Source organism: Monodelphis domestica, chromosome 3 (assembly GCF_027887165.1).
Source record: "Monodelphis domestica isolate mMonDom1 chromosome 3, mMonDom1.pri, whole genome shotgun sequence".
In the NCBI taxonomy this organism is placed as follows: domain Eukaryota; kingdom Metazoa; phylum Chordata; class Mammalia; order Didelphimorphia; family Didelphidae; genus Monodelphis; species Monodelphis domestica.
In genome coordinates this window covers 329293246-329313634 of record NC_077229.1, presented here as the reverse complement: position 1 = coordinate 329313634, position 20389 = coordinate 329293246, and the positions used below count along the sequence as shown (strand labels likewise).

Here is a 20389-nt window from a genome sequence, read left to right as displayed (position 1 = left end):
GGTGAACATAACTGTTTTACTATTTAATGCCTTTGGCTTTTCTCCTCCTTTTGAGATCTTAATGTGAAGATCTTAGTAACTCAGGGGATTGATAGGGTGAATATTTTACAGATGAAAAGACTGAGGCATATAGTATTTATGTTGAATGCCAAAGTGACAAAGCTGAGACTAGACCACAAATCTAACAAAAACTTGTTCTATGATTATATGAGCATCATTTCTACAATCTTCCTTCTCTTTCAAGATTCTCCTGTATCACAGTTATTCAAAGAGAAGTGAAACATGTGATGTTCATTTAAAACTTACTTGAGAGTAAATGTAAATAACAGGTTTATCTACTTTTAAAGTAAAATAAGTACTGTGATAGTTTTCAAGCAGATTAATAAAACATAAAATATGTTTATATTGTCTTTAATTTTTAGCCAAAAGATTGTGTTAGCAAACAGTTACTGTAAAATGTAGCACTATTAGCAGTTATGAAATAAGCTGGAAAAATTGTAAAAAAAAAAGAGTGTTGTGTTGAGTATTCTAAATTTGTTCAAGCACCAAATCTTTGTATTCCTATTTTAGACTTCCTTCCTATTTGGACTTAAGGAGGTAGGAAAGAAGAAGTAATAAAAGTGATTAAGAGCTGTTACAAGCATAAAGTTTTTATTTAAGTTAGTGACAAAAGTGGGATTTGAACTCCGTTTTCAGGACCAGTACTGTTTGCTATCTTTGGGCACACTATTCATAATTAGATGAAGTGATAACTTGTTTTCTTATACCCATGTTTGTAATGTGTTCTGGGAATAGCTGTCCTGCTAAATCTCTCATTGATGCATGTCCCATTTATTAGTATTGATTTCAATACAATAGACAGTAAATCTATCTGACTACACAAAGGAAATAAAATATTTGGGTATGAGCAAGGAGTTTAGCAATCTCCAATCCAGAATTAAATTTGCATAAGTTTCCCCAACCTTGTAAATTAGGACTAGTTGTTCCTATCTATGTATGTTTCCCCTTAAGCTTTTTTTAAAAACTAAAGTGACTAATGGAACATTCAGGCTCTTCCTCTTTGGTTACTAAAAGAGGTAAAGGAGCATGGCGTTTTAGAAATTAGTTTATTATTGTAAAATTATAGTAGTATAGCTTCTGTTTGTATGAGTGTGTACTGGGATAGGAACAGGGAAGGTGGTGGGACAGATAACACCTTAGATGTTATTTGGGAATCATGCATTTCTGCTGACAGGGTTTACAGACTTGTAAATTTAAATGTAGAATTTTTGTAGGCAGTACGCATTGACAAATATGCCTAATGGTAATACATCTAGTACTGAGAGTCTCAGAATAAGTCAATAATAATGCTTATATTGATAGCAGCAATGTAGGAGATGTTACTTGGTATTATAGCTAAAATCTATGTTATCCCCTTAATCATAATTACATTAATATTGACAGGCCCTTGACAATACCCACATTATTATTGATACATTTCTGTCAATAACATGTTTCTAAATAAAATATATTCATTCATAATTTGTACAATACTCAATAAAAGCTCTAAAACACATCCAGAGAAATTCCTGTTTCCTCAGTGATATACATTAATTTGTTTTGGTTATGGAATATGCTATAGAAGAAGCACTTTTTTGATTTTTGGAGACAAAAATAAGACAAAGCATGTATTATTTTTAAAAAGAGGTTATATATTGTTATTCCTGGTAAACTGATTTTCAGTTGTTTTTCAATGAAAGAAAGCAACGTGACATGCCTGGTGATAAAATATCAGCAGGAGACCTCTTTAATAGTTTTTAGTGCAGGATCATTTTGTCTTAAACATATTTATGTGACAAGTTAATCACTCTAACCTTGGTAGACAGTATACCTTTTATCTGGTCTTGATTTTTCCCTTAAGCATTCCTTTCACTTATCTCCAACTGGGGGTATCCTTTACTAAATAGGTAATAGCTGGTGGTAGTTGGACTTTTTGTTCCACAGTACTTTTTATTGACTGGAAATATTTGACCAAGGCTTAGTTTTTAGGATCTTAAAAGGTCAGAAAAAGGGGAAGAAAATGTTAAATGCATGGGATAACATGACTGGAGCAAAGAAAAACACAGATCCCCTCTCCCCCTCAAAAATATATGGTCAAATCAAAGTAGATTGGTAAGATTGTAAGGTGAGCTTGAAATCTTAGCAATCAGTTCAGTCCAGTTCAACAATCCTTTATTACTTGCTTTATGCCATGCAGTTTACTAATTGCTGAGAATAGAAAAAAACATATACCATATAGACCCTTCTTCAAAGAACTTGTATATAAGCAGAGAAAATTAAATTCAAAATACAAAGGTTGCCCTAAAAATATTATTGCAGTTTTAAGCATATTAAAGCTAAAAACTTCACTAAGCCCTTTGGGAAACCTTGTAAACAGAAGAATTTCCAGGGAGATTGAACTGAATCAGGATATGCTTCCTGTGGAATAGAGCACTTGGATCTGTACATTGAAGTTCCCTGTTCTTAAAGGTGGAGATGAAGAAGTGCATTCCAGGCAAAAGCCACTGAGGTGAGGAGTAGAATGTCATGTGAGGGAACAATGACATTGGTAAATTTGATTAGAATTTGGAGTGTGTAATATGCATAGGTCTAGAAATGTAGGTTAGAAGTTTTAAGGGTTTAAAGAGAGTTTGGATTTGATACCAAAGACAGTAGAGAGGTATTGCATTTTTTTCATCAGGGTAGTGATACAGTCCAATCTATATCATAAGAATTTGTCATCTTTGTGGAAGACAAAACTAGTAGTAGGGAAATAGGAGGCTGGTTAGAGTACAGAGTAAAAGGTGATAAGTGCCTAAAATGTGTTGGATGGAGAGAAAGGACAGATATAAATAAATGCATTGGTTTGGAGTACATTAATAGGCAGGTAGAATAGACAGGTGATTGGATGTGAAGAATGGGGGAGAAAGAAGAGTAAAGGATGACTCTTAAGGTTGCAAACTTAGGTGACAGGAAGATGCTACTCTTCACTATTACCTGGGTGACATCAAAATATCGATAGGTTCAAAAAAGGATTTGCTTGTGTGAAGCCCCAAATGTATTACTCTTCTAGATGAAAGTGGAATTCACCAGAATTTGGGGGGTTCTCTCTAGCAGCCCCATATTCTCTTCCCTTCTGGTGGAAGTACAAGAAACAGAATGGTAAAATGAGTCGAGGATATTAGGACCCTGTAGAAAGAGATCTGCCAGACAAAAGGAAGGATAAGATTTGAATTGATTTTTTTTTAAACCCTTGCCTTCTGTCTTAGAATCAATACTGTGTATTGGTTCTGAGGCAGAAGAGTGGTAAGGGCTAGGCAATGGGGGTCAAGTGACTTGCCCAGGGTCACACAGGTAGGAAGTGTCTGAGGCCAGATTTGAAACTAGGACCTCCCATCTCTAGGTCTGGCTCTCAATCCACTGAGCTACCCAGCTGCCCCCCGTATTGATTATTAAAAAACCTGTAACTTCTGTCTTGAGTCAATATTAAGTATCTATTCCAAGGCAGAAGGGCTAGGCCCATGTAGGTGAACCTTTGGCATGCGTGCTGGAGGGGGCTGCTCCCCTCCCCCTCTCCATGTGTGCCTGAGAACATTTCTCACATGATCTGCCCCTCTGCCCAGCAGGAAATGGGAGTGTTACTTCCTTCCCTTGTCTGTGGTAGGGCAGGCAGCTCACATGCCATGTGAGGATTGCAGTTTGGGTTTGTAAAAATGGAAATTTTGAACCCTAGACTTCATTTCCCAGAAGTCCTTGGTATTTCCCAGAATTCCCTATAATCTCTCCTGAGTCTCCATGTTGGCGAGATCACTATTGGTATTTAACTGGCAGTAATGCCTCCCACGCTCTCTTCTCTTCCTTCCTTTGCAAAGATGTAGCAAATATAGTGGTAAACTAAGTGCGGGATTTTAAATGGGATAATCAGCCATGGGCTTGTGGTTTTTATTTTGTATCTTCTTTATTCCTTGACTTTTAATGATCCTTAATAAACCTCATAAAATATAATATTTTATGATTAGAAATATAATTTAATTTTTATAGTACTCAGTTTCTAAAAAAGGTTCACTATCACTGGACTAAGCAATTAGGGTTAAGTGACTTGTCTAGGATCCCACAGCTATGAAGGATCTGAGGCCAAATTTGAACCCAGAACCTCCCTTCTATAGGCCTGGCTTTCTACTGAGCCACCAAGATGTCCCAGCTTTATTCTAGCTTTTAAATTCTTATTGTTGAAAACTTTTTCTTAAATCAAGCTTTAGTGAGCCTTTTGCAACTTTCTTCCACTGCTTCTGGTTAAGGAAGATCAAATTTCATCTCTGTTCCATTTGACAGCCTTTTATATGCTTGAATATAGTTATATACCCCCTCAGCCTTCTCTAGGTCCAACACCTCCAATTCCTTTAACTGATCCTCATTGGGTATGAACTCTAGTCACTCAAATCAACAATCTTTCAGGTATCTTCTGTTCCCTCTCCCTAACACCACATATCTAAATGGTCAATAAATGTTATCAATTCTGTCCATATATGTCTCTCACATTTTCCACTTCTGACCATCTATAGGCTACCTCCTTCATTCAGATTCTACGTATTTCTTATCTGGATCATTGCATTTGGGGTGTTGACTTCTAATCTCTCCTGTCCCTATTCTATCTTCCATGCAGCTACCAAAGAAGTCTTCTTAAAAGTACACATTACCCTGTTACTGCCCTGCTGAAGCATCTTCAGGGGTTCCCTACTTTCTATAGAATAAAATACAAACCTACCATGGTATTTAAAGCACTGTATAATCTATCTCCAGGCTTCCTTTCTAGGTGTTTTTCATTACTCCACTTGGTATGCTTTCTTTTCCTTGAATTTGACACTTGATTTCTTATCCTTAACTTTTTGCACATAGATATATGCCTAAAATTCACTTCTCACTCACTTTAGTGTTATATTCATTCCCTTGCTTTGTTCAAAGCTCACCCCCCAAGCCTGTTCCTTCAGAAAACTATTCTTGTTGCTTATAGTTGTTAATGCAAAGTCCTCCAATTATCATGTATGTATGCTTACCTAGTTACATGTTATATTTCCCCAGTAGTATGTAAGCTCCTTGAGGGTTTTGTTTTTTATTTATCTTTTTAACCCTACTGCCCAGCATATAGTGTCTTTCATAAAATTAGTGTTTAATAAATATTTGTTGGATTGAATTGAATAAAAACCAGCCACAGTTAACTCTCATTTATTCAGAATGTGCAGGAGAATGAAATAGTCTGACTAATGAGAAGTTAACAGTTACGTAGAAGGCCATTTGTCAAGGGATTACAATATAATAAAGCAAGGTGCTAAAATTTTACTGATAATAATTCATCTTTAAGGATTCAGATGACACTTTGTACTCGATAATAAGTTTCATGAGGGCAGAGACCATATTTTATCTCTGCGTCTTTTCCAGCAGCTAGCTGATATATATTTGTTAAATTATATTTAAGCATCTTATATTGTCTTAAATTTGTTGTAAACAATTATATTCAACATTTATTTATTGAGAACTTGCTGAGTGTATTAAATGGTGCTAGATGCTATGTAGTATACAAAGATGATAAATTTAGGCAGCTATTCAGATCACCTGTTCTTTTCTCTGTTAGGTAAAAAGAATAGTAGTACCTGCTAAAACTACAAAAAAGGGAAAACTCAATTCAGCATTTTAATTTATTAAGTATGGACATAACACTGTGTATTAGCACAGATAAAAAAAGCTTAAACAAGAGAATTTGACCCTTTTGCACTGAGCCAGTTCATATATATCTTTCTGTGTTTCCCCTAATACGTTCTTGTTATTTCTTTCAGCATAATAATATTCCATTACATTCATATACTACCATTTATTCAACCTTTCCCAGTTAATGGGCATGTACTTTGTTTCTAGTTATTTGCTACAGCAAAAAGTATTGCTGTAAATATTTTTGTACTTGTTGGTCTTTTCCCTCTTTGGAGTTTAGACCTTAGTGATGGTATTACTAATTTTTTATTAGTTTAACAACATTATTACTATATCATTTATATAAGCACTTTAAGGTTTACAAAATACAAATGTCATCTCATTTTATTCTCAAAACAACATTGAGAGGTAGCTGCTATTATCTTCATTTTATAGATGAGTTAATAACCAAGGCAGACAAAGTAAAAAGTGACTAGCCTAGGGTCACACAGCCAGTAAATTAAGCAAGATGTGAACTCAGACCTTTCTGACCCAAAGTCCAGTGTCATTTTCTTCCCCACCATAATATAATAGTCCAAATTTACTTTTCAAAGTGGTTGGATCAGTTCAGAGCTCTAACCTGTGTTCATCAGTACCACCTATCCTCACACAGCTCTTCCAACAACTGTCATTTGCCCTTTTTTCCCCATCTTTGCCAGCATGATGGGTATGAGATGAAATCTCAGAATTGCTTTATTTGGCATATCTCTTAAGTGATTTGGAAAACATTTTTGTGTGGTTTTTGATAGTATGTATTTCTTCCTTTGAAAACTTTCTGTTCATATCCTTTGATCATTTCCCTATTAGGAAATGAATCTTATTCTTATATATTTGTATGTTTAAATATGTTTTGGCCCCAAACATTTAAATTGCATGCTATATTATCTGATTCCTCATTTGGACAAAAACTCATGTCCTAATCATAGCCGTTGAGGGTATCACCTTCTCTGCCTCCTTTGATATCTAAGTCCAATTTCCCCTTGGAGCTTAAAGTAGTATATGTACGAGATGTTGGTCTAAATATAATTTTGTCAGGCTGTTTTCTGGTTTTCCCATAGTTTATGTTGAGTAGTGAGTCTTTACCCAGGAACTGGTATCCCTGGCACCATTAGTGGCAGCTAGGTGGTGCAATGGATAGAGTGCTAGACCTGGAGTCAGGAAGACCTGAGTTCAAATTCAGCCTCAGATATTTACTAGCTATGAAAACCCAATCATACATTTGTCTACTGTAAAATGAAAATCATAATAACACTCACAAGGTTGTGAGGATAAAATAAGATAATATTTGTAAAGAGCTTGGCACATAATAGATGCTTAATAAAGACAATTCCTTCCGTTTATTTAAAGTTATTGTTGGTTCTTGGTTTTGTGTGGCTAATTTGTTCCACCAACCAATTATTTTTCAATCAGTATGCAATAAGTATTAATATCTACTTCAATAGTATAGCTTAAGATCTTGTTCTACTAGGACCCTTTCCTGTCCTTCATTATTTTTGTTAATTTCACCTACTTTTCTAAACTATTCATCAAGCTTTCCCCCTTCCTTCAGCAACCCTAATTTCATTTTTTGCTTTGTTTCATTTCTTCTAGCCATAATTGAAATACTTATGGCCAAGCTTTCCTTTTCTCTTAGACATTGTACTTGTAGATATATATCATCTCTTTTGGGCTAACCTTATGGATTTCTTGTAACTCATGGTATTTCTTCATCTTTTTTTTTTGCCATTTCTCTTTGCTGATATCTCCAACCTGTTTCTGGAATAGGACTTTATGTTAGATTGCATCTCTATCTTTTAATGGAGTGTGCAGGTCCGGTCCTCTTCCTTCTTCAGTCTTGATACAACTACAATTCTAGATGAGGATATCTAGAATCTTCAGCCTTTGCTACAATCTTAGGCTCTCCCTCTTTCCCCCTTACCACTCACTCCACCAAGTTGTAATGATCTGGATAGCATTTAAAAAGAAATGTTGTAGTCCCTAGACCCAAGACTCTGCAACTTAAGAATTAGTTCATATTTATAGACTGTCTTCCACACCAGCTCTGGAACAGTATAAATCCCACAAGGGTCTTCTCTACTTGAAACTAATATCAATGATGATTCTCCAAAGAATTAGGGACCTCACATCTTCTATTGCTTAAGCTGTTAATACAGTGATTACCTTGAGAGGCAAAGTAGCAGAGTACGGTGGAAAGAGTACTGACATTAGAGTTAGAGGACCTTGGTAAGGCTCTTAGACTTTCTGGGCTCCCGATTCTTCATCCATAAAATAAGGGGGTTAGACTAGATGACCTTCAAAGTCCCTTCCAAACTCTAGATCTATAATTCTTTGCTTGCCAGCCTTTTTACCCTGTTTTCTTCCTCTCCAGGTTTCTTGGCCCATCTGACTTCAGTGTCTTATCACCAAATGCCTCCTATATATCCTAAATCATATACCTCATAGACATCTCAAACTTAGCATAGCCAAAACAGAACTCATTACTTTTTCTCTTCAAACTCCACTCTCTTCTTAACTTCCTTATTAATGTGAAAGGTGTTGTCATTTGGTTGACATTGGTGTAGCATTTTTTTATTTCCCTCATCTTTCACTAAATTCCCTCTCTAGCTCATCACCCAGGCTTATAACACTAGTGATATCCTCTGCTCCTTGCTCACACTCAGCCTAGTCTATTTCCAAGTCTTGTCATTTCTACCTTCAAAATATCCCTTGGATATATGCTCTCTCTTTACTCATAAAACCATCTCCCTGGTACCAGCCCTCATCACAGGCAGACTCTGTCAGTAGCCTTCTTTGGGTTCACTAATACCACATCTTTCCCCAATCCATCCTTCAACTTAGCTAGCAAGGCAATCTTCCTAAAGCACAGGCCTGCCTCAATCACATTCCCTCCCTATTTAGTAAACTCCAATGGCTCCTTATCACCTCCGGGATCAAATATAGAATTCAGAATTGTAACCCCTCCTTATCATTCTAGTCTCCCTCCTCCATGTATCCTGTGATTCATTGTCTCTGGTCTCCTAACACTCTTCTCAAAAGGCATTCCATTTCCCACCTTCACACCTTTTCACTTATATTCTGTTGTGCCTGGAAGATACTTCCTCCTCCCCTATGACTTCCAGCCCCATTCAGGAGACAGCTCAAATTCCATCTTCTGAAGGAGATGTAGCACAGTGCCTGACACATAGTAAGTGCATAGTAAATGCTTGCCAACTGTAAAAAGGAATTCTTTATTCCTTTTTTAATTTAATGGGGGACCTGGAGGTCCTCTTACCATAGAGATGTGTAAGGGTTAACCAGCCCACAGTGATAGGAAATAGAAATCATAGTGACAGGAAGGAGGAACCATAAAGGAAATGAAGTAGGGAAAGGGGATAAAAGGCTGCCAGCATCAGTTGGTGGGGAGGTCAATTGCTGACAGTGAGGGCTGGCAGTTGAGGGGAAGTGAGGCAGTTGAGCTGCTGGGCGGGAGTTGGTGGTTGGCATTTAGTTGCTGGAATATAAAGGTGGGCCTGAGCTTACTGAGAGGACTTTTGGGCTTTAGCCTTTAGAAGGGCTTTTGGGCTTTTTGAAGTTTTTGGAAGATGGCTAGTCATTGTTGACAGATCTAATTGGGGTTGGATTAAATACTAATTGGGTTGATCTTGATTGGGCTGGGTTGGGTTGGAACTTTGTGGGGTGGTTGTTATTAGTGGTAGTTATAGGCAGTTATAAGTAGATATAGGTAGTTTTAGGTTGTAATTATAGGTAGTTATAGGATAACTAGTATAGACATTAGGAAATTTTCTTTATCTACCTCTTTCCTATATTTCTCTCCTTTACTATATTCATTTTACTATATTCTTTTACTATCTCTATTTTAATTAAATTAAATTGTTAATTGTTAAGCTGCTAGAAGTTTTCTCTGGCTTAAAGGGATAATATTAATTTACAACTCTATTATAGTCTCATTAAATTGTTAAATTATTAAAAGCTCTTCTCTTATTTTGTCAAACTCCTAATTTAACCCTTACACAACCAATGGATCATTGTTGACATATGATGTATATCAAGATTATAAGCTACTTGATATTTCTCTGCTCCTTAGAAATTTCACATATTAAAATATAGATATTCGATTTTTCCTTTAACCATTCAAATAATGTTCAACTCTTCTTATTACTCTTGGTTTTTTTTAAACCCTTGCCTTCTCTCTTAGAATTAATATTATATATTGCTTCCAAAGAAGAACAGTGGTAAGGGCCAGGTCAGGGATAATTAACCTTTTAGAGACCAAGTGCCCAAACTACATACTCATGCTACATGTGAGTCCCCACCTTACTCCAGACAGGGGAGTCTGGAGTCCCATTGGGCTGCTGGGCAGAGGGGCAGGTCATGTGAGAAATTTCCTCAGGCACTCAGAGAGAGGGAGGGGAGCAGGCCCTTCTGGCATAAGTACCATAGGTTTCCTAACATAGGGCTAGGCAATGGGGGTTGTGACTTGCCTAGGATCATACAACTAGGAAGTATCTGAGGCCAGATTTGAACCCAATACATCCCATCTCTAGACCTGGCTCTCAATCCACAGAGCCACCTATTTTATTATTTGCCCTTTACTCATGCTATTTTAACATGCTCTAATCAGGGTTGAAAATATTTCATGATCTAGAATTCAGACCCAGGGCTATGAAGAAATGCAGAATGCCCCAAAAATCTTAGCACAGTTTTAAGCTACTAAAACTTAAAGCTGCACTGAACATTTTAGGACACCATTTACAATGATATAAAATAGTTAATACTGTGCCATATGTTAATTCTTCTACCTTACCCATTCCCCTTCATCTTTTCAATTATACCTATCCATCCATTCAACTGGCTACTCTTGCACTCCCCACACTCTGCACCATCAGATTCTAGGCCTTTTCCCCTGTATTAGTTAATCTGGTGAGCATGTTTAGCCAGTGAGTGAATGTAAACTTACCTTAATGAATGCATCTGGCTCAACTTCTACCATGTTTCATATGTACCTACTACAGGAACATCTTGCCATACTATGCCTCCTGCCTTTCGCCATCCACCCTTCCTAAACTTATTACCCTGAGAACAGTAAGCAAGTCATTCTTGTCATTCCTTTGAAAAGGGCTTTGATAGTGGACTGCAATTTGCCTCTATTTACTAATTCTTTGACTCCCCAAACAAAAATCCCATCACCTAGATACCACTTTGCTATATATCTATATATCTATATATCTATATATATATATATATATATATATGTTGTCCTCCCATTAGGGCAATTACTGTTTCATTTCTGGATTTGAATCTATAATGAATAGAACAGTGCTTGGAATATAGTGGGCATTTGATAAATGCATTTTCATTCATTCATTGGGAAGTTTGTGCTTTTATTCCATAATCTTAGATACTGTGATTCTGTTAATGTAGCCAGTTTGGATTCCCTTTTGACTTTCATATCATTTTGATGACTGATCTTGAGTCAACTAAATCTTGAAGAGATTTTTTCAGATAAACTAATGTTCCCCCTTCTATCTTATACCTATAGAGTTGATTTTTCAAACCCAAGAATAAAACTTTATTCTCATCCTTATTAATCCTTGTTAATTTTTATCTTAGATTCATTGTGATGCTCTAGCCTATGGTGTTCCAGTAATGAAGCTAAAATGTGGATGTTTTTCTATTGAATGCCAATGCAGTGCCCTTTTACAATAAACTGTACCAGAATCACTGCCCTTCACATTATGTAAGTATACTCTGCTAAGGATTTTAATTATGTAAACAAAGTATAATTGAAGAAAAGGGTAGACTGGATAAGGGAAAGACTCACTACCTCATCAGTTTGTTGATTTGTTATATTCATGCTATTTTCATTTTTTTTTAAACCCCTACCTTTCATCTTAGAATCAATACTATTGATTTCCAAAGCAGTTGAGTTGGTATAGGTTAGGTAATAAGGGGAAGGGAGTGGGGTAGGTGACTTGCCCAGGGTCACACAGCTAGGAAATGTCTGAAGCCAGATTTGAACCCAGGCTCTCTATCCCCTGAGCCACTTAATTTCTCCAACTTTCATTCTCTTTTTTATCCCATACCAGTGATTCTGTGGCTTAGCATATTTCTAAGTCACATTTGCCATAACTCTGGAGTCCCTTGAAAATGTTCTCCGTGTATAATTTATACTTCTTAGTATTTAATGGTCAGAAAACTATTTATTTGGATTGTTTTTTTCAAGAAAATTAATTGTCCTTTGTTTTCACAATAGCTTGATAGGATAAATGAGCATTGACCTCTCTTATCCCTGCCATTTTCCTTTATCAATTCAAGACATAGTAAAAATTAAGTTGCTCATTTAAAAGTACACATGTGGAACATGTCAGGGCTAAAAATTAAACTCTAGCCTTGACTCACCATCCAGTGAATTGTTATAGTTTGCTGTCATTAGGCTGGTGATAAACTGCCCCATTAGTCATATTAACTTAAAGGTAATTTAGAGAATACCTCTAATTCTAATTTTTTATAATAGTTTAAATTATCTAACTAAAACGTTATGGGACACTTCTGCCTTAAAAATTATTTGTTGAAAAGGGATGTAACCAATTAAATGTAGTTTATTTATTTATATAGATATAGATCTGTAAAATATAGTAAGTAACCACAATAGTATATTTGCACTGTCTAAATAAAGATCCAGTTTTTGTCCTAAACATCCTGAACATGAATATCACACTTCTACAAATTTTTTAAGCAATTAATAAATCAGGACATATTTGCTTATTGTTTGTTTTTCCTAGAGTCCTGCAGTGAAGAAGACATGTCTTCCAATGAAAAGAATACTGAACACACAAACCTTGTACTAAGAATAAGTCAGTTGGATGCCCTGGAACTAAACAAAGCCCTGGAACAATTAGTTTGGTCCCAGTTTACTCATTGTTTTCATGGATTTAAGCCAGGTCTGTTAGCCCGACTTGAACCCGAGGTAAAAGCATTTTTGTGGCTTTTCTTATGGAGATTCACCATTTACTCCAAGAATGCCACTGTTGGACAGTCAATCATGAATATCCAATACAAGAATAATTATTCTCAAACACAAAAATATCAGCCACTAAGTAAAAATCAAAAGTTATGGTATGCTATTTGCACAGTTGGAGGAAGATGGTTAGAAGAAAGATGTTATGATTTATTCCGCAACCACCATTTAGCATCATTCTATAAAATCAAACAGTGCACCAATCTTATTGTTGGACTTTTGAAATTAAGTAGTTTGGTAAATTTCCTTATTTTCCTTCAAAAAGGAAAGTTTGCTACATTGACAGAGCGTCTCTTGGGTATTCGATCTGTATTTTGCAAACCCCAAAATATTCGAGAAGTTGGTTTTGAATACATGAATAGGGAACTTCTGTGGCATGGTTTCGCAGAATTTCTGATCTTTCTTTTACCACTTATTAATATCCAGAAATTGAAAGCCAAGTTGTCATCTTGGTGTATCCCTTTCACTGGTGTTCCTAACAGTGATGTTACATTAGCCACCCATGGCAAAGAATGTTCCCTTTGTGGAGAGTGGCCCACTATGCCTCATACTATTGGTTGTGTACATGTATTTTGTTATTATTGTGTTAAAAGTAGCTATTTATTTGATATGTACTTCACTTGTCCTAAGTGTGGCACAGAGGTACAGAATCTGCAGCCACTGAAGTCAGGAATTGAAATGTCAGAAGTGAATGCTCCTTAGAAATGGAAGCCACCTTCTTTAAACAAATAAGTAAAACCTTAAAGATGCCTGTCTGAATTGTTATTTCAAGTCTCTATAAAGACATGGTTAGGACACTAATCTCTAGAAGCTATATTATATCAAATTTATTATGTAAATTCTCCTATATCTTGATAATAAAAATATCATCAATTTGAACTGACCAATTTTTAGATTTTTTGAAAATAGTTATCATTAGAACTAAGAATTGGGGGGTGGGGGGGGGGCTTTTGTCCAAAGTTTTAATAATGGCTACTTGCTTAATTCTCCTGAATAACAACTCCTGAGAATGTTCTTTCCTGGAAAGAAACTGAACTATAAAATATTGTTTTAATTATTTTACCTTAATACCATATGAAAAACTTTATAATATCTTTTTTTGTCATGGATCATATAATAGAAATAGATAGAACTTTCCAGATCCCAGTACCACAGATAGAATGGTTCTCAGAAGCCACTGAGACCAGTTCTTTCGATATTGTTAAGTAAACCCAGGAAAGTTAAATAATTTGCCTTTGGCCACATAGCCAGCATGTTTCAGAAAAGATATTTGAACCCAGGTCCTGTGACTCCAAAACTAGTGTTCTTCCTACTGCATCACACTGCTTTGTAGATCATCCTGTCCAGATAAAGAAACTAATAGCCAAGAGAAATTCACTGGCTTATCCAAAGTCACTTAATTAAGTCATTTGTAATAAATAATACCTAAGATTTAAGCCTAGCTCTTATAATTACAGTTCCAGTGCCCTTTCTACTTCACTGTTTGCCATAGATAACTCCTGCTAAATAATTTGGGGCTGTTTATATTAAAATCATGGCACATTATTGGCATTTTGTACAATGTATTTGAAAAAATCACTAAACTTGGAATCATAAGAGACTGTTTATATTGAACTTAGTTGTATGATCATAAACAAATTACTTAACCTCTCTGAGCCTGTTTTCTCCTCCATGGTAGCTTCAGTACTTACTTATAGCATTATTATGAGGCTCATTTGAAATAATGTGTGTGTGTATATATGTGTGTGTGTGTGTGTGTGTGTGTGTGTGTGTGTGTGTGTGTGTGTGTGTGTGTGTGTGTATGGCTTTGCAAACTTTAAAGCTCTCTATAAAATTAAATGCCTTTAATACTTTTCCTCATAGCTAAGCTCAAGCCACATCTGAAATTTGTTTGTGTCATCTGTTTTATACCTTTTTTTACTATCAAACTTAAATGCTGATATTCTAGAAGGTAAAAATAATTTACAAATGAAACTTCGTCTCTAGACTTGTGGTCTCCAAAGTTTTTGATCATGTACCTCGTCCGTAAATTAGTTTTGAGCATATGCCCCGAATAGGTGCGTATTTACTTCTTATATGTGAACAACACAAAAATAGACAATTTAAAGGTTTTGTTAAAACAAGAGTGAGTTTTATTTGAGAACAGTAAAAACAAAATATTTTTTTCATGATTAAAGATGATTATTAATGATATTTTAATGAATATTATGGAATGTATCTAAATCTTTTTTTAATTTTGACTTATTATGATAGTGCTTCAAAATTCTTGATTATAATTTGTTTATTTCATCACTTGATTTTAGTGACTGTCACAGCAAAAAGAAAAAAAGATATCTCTTAAATAGATCCATATGTAAGAGGTACACCATTGGCTTGCAAAATTATAATGCTTATTTGTTGATTCTATCCAGTAGTTATTCAAAGATTTTTATTCAAATTCAATCAGTAATTTTCTCTAATATCATTCAGTTCTTGTACACTAACCAGGTATTTATGTTTTGTGCATATTTTACAAATAAATTTAAAATTCACTGAAACTCTTCATTTGGAAAATTTTTTTAACAGGTTAGAAATTTGTTTCCAATTTTTTAAAAGATGAGATATTTTTATAGTTGATGTGGATGATTTTCTGCAAACTCAGAAGAAAATTAAGTATGCAGGAGAGTATAGTTTTTAGTATCAAATGCTCCAGAGAAAACGAGAAAAATGAGGATTGGAAAGGCTACCAAATTTGACAATTAAAAGATTATTATTTACTTGGGAGATATCACTTTAAATTGAATAAGGAATCAAGGATTCAGAGGAAGTTGAGAGCTTAGGAGACTAGAAAGATGTCCTTTGTGGAAATAGGGAGGTTTAGAAGAGCATTGGGGTTACTGACAAAAATAATGTAATGGAATCTAGGAATATTTCAACACATCCATACTTTTATTATCTTATAGTTCTTTTCCTCTCCCACTGAAAAGCTAAAAGGAAGGGGTGGTGGTCTTACCAGTGACTGTCTGCTCAGGGTCACTTATGGAAACTAACCCAAGCTCATTGGGGAGGGGAAAGGGTTCTTTGTTTTCACATTTGCTTCTGGTGCCTTGGTCAAAATTCAGTTCTAATCAGAATCAAGATTAGGGTATAACTGATGACTAACACTAGGGCATGGAGTCACTTGGAAGATATCATAGATACATGCTTTTCAAACATGCAGGTGACACAAAGCTGGCAGAGAGAGCTACCACATTGGATCCAAAAAGATCTTTGCCTAGGACATTTGATTGAATCTAAGAAAATGAAATTTAACGTAGATAATGTAAAGTTTTACTTGGATTCAGAAAAATTAAATTCACAGGTACAAGACAGGGGAGGCGTTGGCTCTATATCAGTTCATTTGAAAAAGATCAGTGGATTTGAGCGGGCCACAAGTTAAATATGAGTTACAGCATGATAACAGCAACCAAGAAAGCCAATATGATTGAAGATTACTTTAAGACAGAAAAAGCTTTTAGGAGTAAGTAGATGAGAGTCAGCTCTGGTGAGAGCAAATCTATGGTGTTGTACCATGTTCTTGATGCCACATTTTGGGAGGCAAAAGAATATTCAGAGAAAAACAATCAAGATAAGAAAGTGTTTTTAGTCAATGCCATGTGAGGACTCATAAAAGAAAGTGGGAATGTTTCACTTGGAAGAAGCTAAAACTTACCCTAGAAAAGTTGTCTTCAGGTTTTTTTAAGGAATATGGAAGAAGGATTAGTTTTGTTTTTTCTCAAACCCTTAGAGAAAAATTTGGAGAAACAGGTGAAAAGTGCAAAGAGACAAATTTTAGGCTTGATATAAGGAAGCTTTTAAAACTAGAAAGAATGCAAAAAGTGGTGGGTTCCATTGCGATCTTTTAAACAAAGATTGGATGACCAGTTCTAGACTTGTAGAGTGGAAATTATTGTTTTTAAGAATATTTTACTTTTCTTCAATTACAAGAAAAGACAACTTTTAACATATATATTTTTTAAGTTTGAGTTCCATATTCTCCCCCCTCTTCTCTCCCTCACTCTCACTCCTCCCACTACCTATGACAAAAGCAATCTAATATAGATTTTATAAGTACAATTATGTAAAATATTTTTTTCATATTAATTGTTTTGTGAAAGAAAAAGAGAAGAAGCAATTGAAATGTAGTATGTTGTGGTCTACATTCAGACTCTGTTAGTTCTTTTTCTGAAGGCAGATACCTTTTTTCATAATGAATTTCTGGGATTATCTTGGGAGAGAGTGATAGATACTTAGCCTCTGATACTGACTGGTTCTGCCACTAAAGGCAAGTGCCATAACTTTTGTGCCTTCAGGCAACGTCCTAGGACTCTAAGATGGAGAACAGTTGTTATTCATCTTTGGCTGGGGGTTTCCTCATCAGTAGTTCCCCATAGCAGTGAAAATAATAGACAGTGTGTGTGCATATATGCATACATGCCCTTATTTGGAAGTCTGTTCTTTTGAACAGACTAGTCAACCAACTAGTCAGGATGGTAATCAATATTTTTCTTTTCTGGTATTTTGCTTTCTTAGTAAAAGAAGTACTTTAGAAAAACAATTCATGTTAAGTACCAGGTATCTGAAAGATACTTGGAGTATTTTGACTATTCAAATTATAATTGTATTTTTTAAATTGAGCTCTTCATTACTATTCTTTAACTATAGAAGAAAAAGTATAAAATGGTTGTACTTTTCTCAAGATAACAAATTCAGAAAAATCCAGATAGCTAAGAATTAACCAAATGGATACCTCTTCTGATGTTTTAAATAATTTACTTTATGAGTAAAATGTCAACACCAGGAAAAAAATTGTGTTTTATTTTCTAAAAACTGTAATGTTTTAAAGAATTTTAAAATGAGCATTGACTCTTATTACTACAAGTCTTAAGGTGGCTATATGAATATTTTCTTTAGAAATCCTACCTTTCAATAATTTCCTTTTATTTGAATTGGAAAATAAAACTGCAAAATTATAAAATTTTTTTGGCAAATATTTTTATGAGTGTTACTAGCCCATTTAGTATGTTATTCACTGTTAATGCACTCCCACTCCCCCCACCCCCCAACACACACATATACTTTGGGAATTATCTGAAACTCCATCAACTCCCCTCCTTTCTTCCTTGTCACTAGAGCCTTCCCTCATGTTGCCTAATCTCTAAGGGCTTTAGCTTCTACCTTTTTTAGGGGAATGTGAGGCTAAAGGTTACTATTAGTTCAACTAAGTTGTGGATTAAATTGGCTTTTCCAAACTTGCCCAGAACTTAACAACTATAAATAGTATCACTTTTAAGAGAAATAAGGATGATAGGTTTAGAGCCCAGAAGGATTTGAGAAAAAATCTAACCCAAATCTTTCATTTTATTTCAAATCTTGCTTCAAATGTGACCTTGGACAAGTCACTTAATTTCTGTTTGCCTCAGTTTCCTCAATTGTAAAATGAGAATAATAATAGTATAGGTTATGAGAATTAATGAGATTATATTTGTAAAGCACTTAGTATAGTGTCACTAGGTGCTTTGCACATAGTAAGTATAAATATTATTATTAAAGTGCTTAGTACAGTGGCAGGAAACTATAGGTGCTACATAAATATTTTGAGGAAGAAGAGGAAACTTGAGTCTTTAAAGAGCTTAAGTAACTTGCCCAAAGCCACACAGACTTGAGAGACAACATGTGATAGTCAATTGAGAACCTACTTAGAACTAGGAAGACCTCAATTCAAGAGCTGCTTCTGATATACAGTAGTGTGCTTTGTAGAAGTCATTTCTTAGTGTCCCAGGCAGTTCTAAAAACAGATATGCATCGATGGAACAGATTCCATCCTGTGATTTCTGTATATTAGTGAAATCACAGATCCAGAATCCCTGATCCCCTTCCTATCACTTAAAAAAAAAAAGCTACCTATATCTGACTTTGGTCAGATTATTTTTAATTGTAAAACTTTTTTCATATGTGGCTTCTGGTCATAGAATACTAAAATTTTAGAATGAAAATTTAAAGTAATTACAAGGAAATGGAAGAGGCATGAGAGGTATTAATGCATGTTAGATACTTTCAGGGTGGTATACGAGATGCTAACAAAGATGTATAGCTAAAACAAGCAAAGTTTCTCATTCATACCACTGTTATGTGAAAAGAACAAGAGGAAGATCTCCAGCATGTTGGCTAAATCTGCTAAGAGGGATTTTATAGGAAATTATGTGTCAAAATCATCATGAAGACGATGTCCTCATATATGAAATTACGAAGCCTCCAAAGAAAGTATCAACACCTCACTTGTCTAGTAATCACCTGACAAATATCAACTTTCATGTGCTTAATAACTGAAATAGCATTATCTAGAATGGAGTTAAGAATTAGAAAATAAAACTCTTCTGTTCCTTCCCCTCCCCCCCAAAAAACCCTTGGGTGGTATTCATGCATCAAAACTGATAGTTTTTAAGCCCTCATTTAGACATGTTAAAATAAGTCCCATAATATTCATTGGTTTCTCAGCCCAAAGCAGATTAGAAGTAGCAAAACAGAATCAGAAAGAAGACAATCCTGGTGGCATTAAGAAGAATAGCTAATAGCCCATTAGTAAGAGAGCAAATAGATACTCAAAAAGGCACAACTCAAAAAACACAACCATGTAGAATTGACATAAAATGTTACTGATTTATCATGGTAGAGTAATTGTTCATCATAATGACTTTAAATTAAAAAAAAGCTATCTTTAGCACACTTTGCTTAAGGAAGCAATAAACATATTTTAAGGACGTTTCCATTAAAATATTTACTTAAGAGGTAACCATCAAATATTTGGAGAACATACAGAAAAAAAACCTTTTTCTTTGCAGTGTTTGATGAAGTATAATGAGAAAAGTAGATTTGAGCTGAGCTACACATTGGCATTAAATAGAATCATTACGATCTTAGCTCAGCATAGTCAGCCATGGTTTTCATGGTCACAATTTTAATTGCCTGTGATTTTCATTATTTTAAACTAATATGTTAGATAATCTCATATTCAACCTGTATAGCAAGTGAGGAAGTATTTAATTTTTATTTGTTTCACCTAAAAGGAATGTAAGAAGAGGGTGACTTCCTCTTTCCTCGAAAAACAACCCATGTTTCCTCCAGAATACTTTTTACTTTCAGTAAGAAAACTTACAATTTCATGAAGTCATTAACAAAAAAGGATTTTACTAAGTACCTCTTTGCACCATGGCCTTCATCCATCCTGCCTTGAGCTGTTATTCTTGCAGATGTAACAAGTCAAGCAAGGTTAAGCCAAGTCAATCTTGAGGACAGGGGATACAAAAGTAGGTAATTCAATACATAGTTGACTTTCCATGGAATCACTACTGAAGTGAATACACCCCTCATATTAACAGTAGAACAACTTGTTCTCATTAAAGAGCCAGTATAAAAGATCCTCTGTAGAAACGGGATTAACTCAAGCCTTACCTAAATTGTAGTGCCAGTAAATGCATAATATTTTCCTATAGTTAGATTCTATTGGATTTTTAAAAGAAGTATTAAGTTGATACATTTTATACAGAGATAAAAAGTTTTATAGCTAGTGGCCAAAAAGGCAACTGAAAACCC

General features: G+C 35.0%; 1 protein-coding gene across 4 annotated transcripts in view; it reads left to right on the top strand.

Moving 5' to 3' along the window:
- The window catches only part of PEX2 (peroxisomal biogenesis factor 2), a 28024-nt gene extending 12709 nt beyond the window's left edge, over positions 1-15315 (top strand). For all 4 annotated transcript variants that reach the window (XM_056824125.1, XM_056824124.1, XM_016431463.2 and 1 more), the window contains 2 exons: positions 11371-11497; positions 12543-15315. In XM_056824125.1, coding sequence (XP_056680103.1) covers positions 12563-13480 — 918 coding nt within the window. In that variant the 5' untranslated portion in view covers positions 11371-11497; positions 12543-12562 and the 3' untranslated portion in view covers positions 13481-15315. The remainder of the gene's footprint in view (positions 1-11370; positions 11498-12542) is intronic.
- The last annotated feature ends 5074 nt before the right edge of the window (positions 15316-20389 follow it).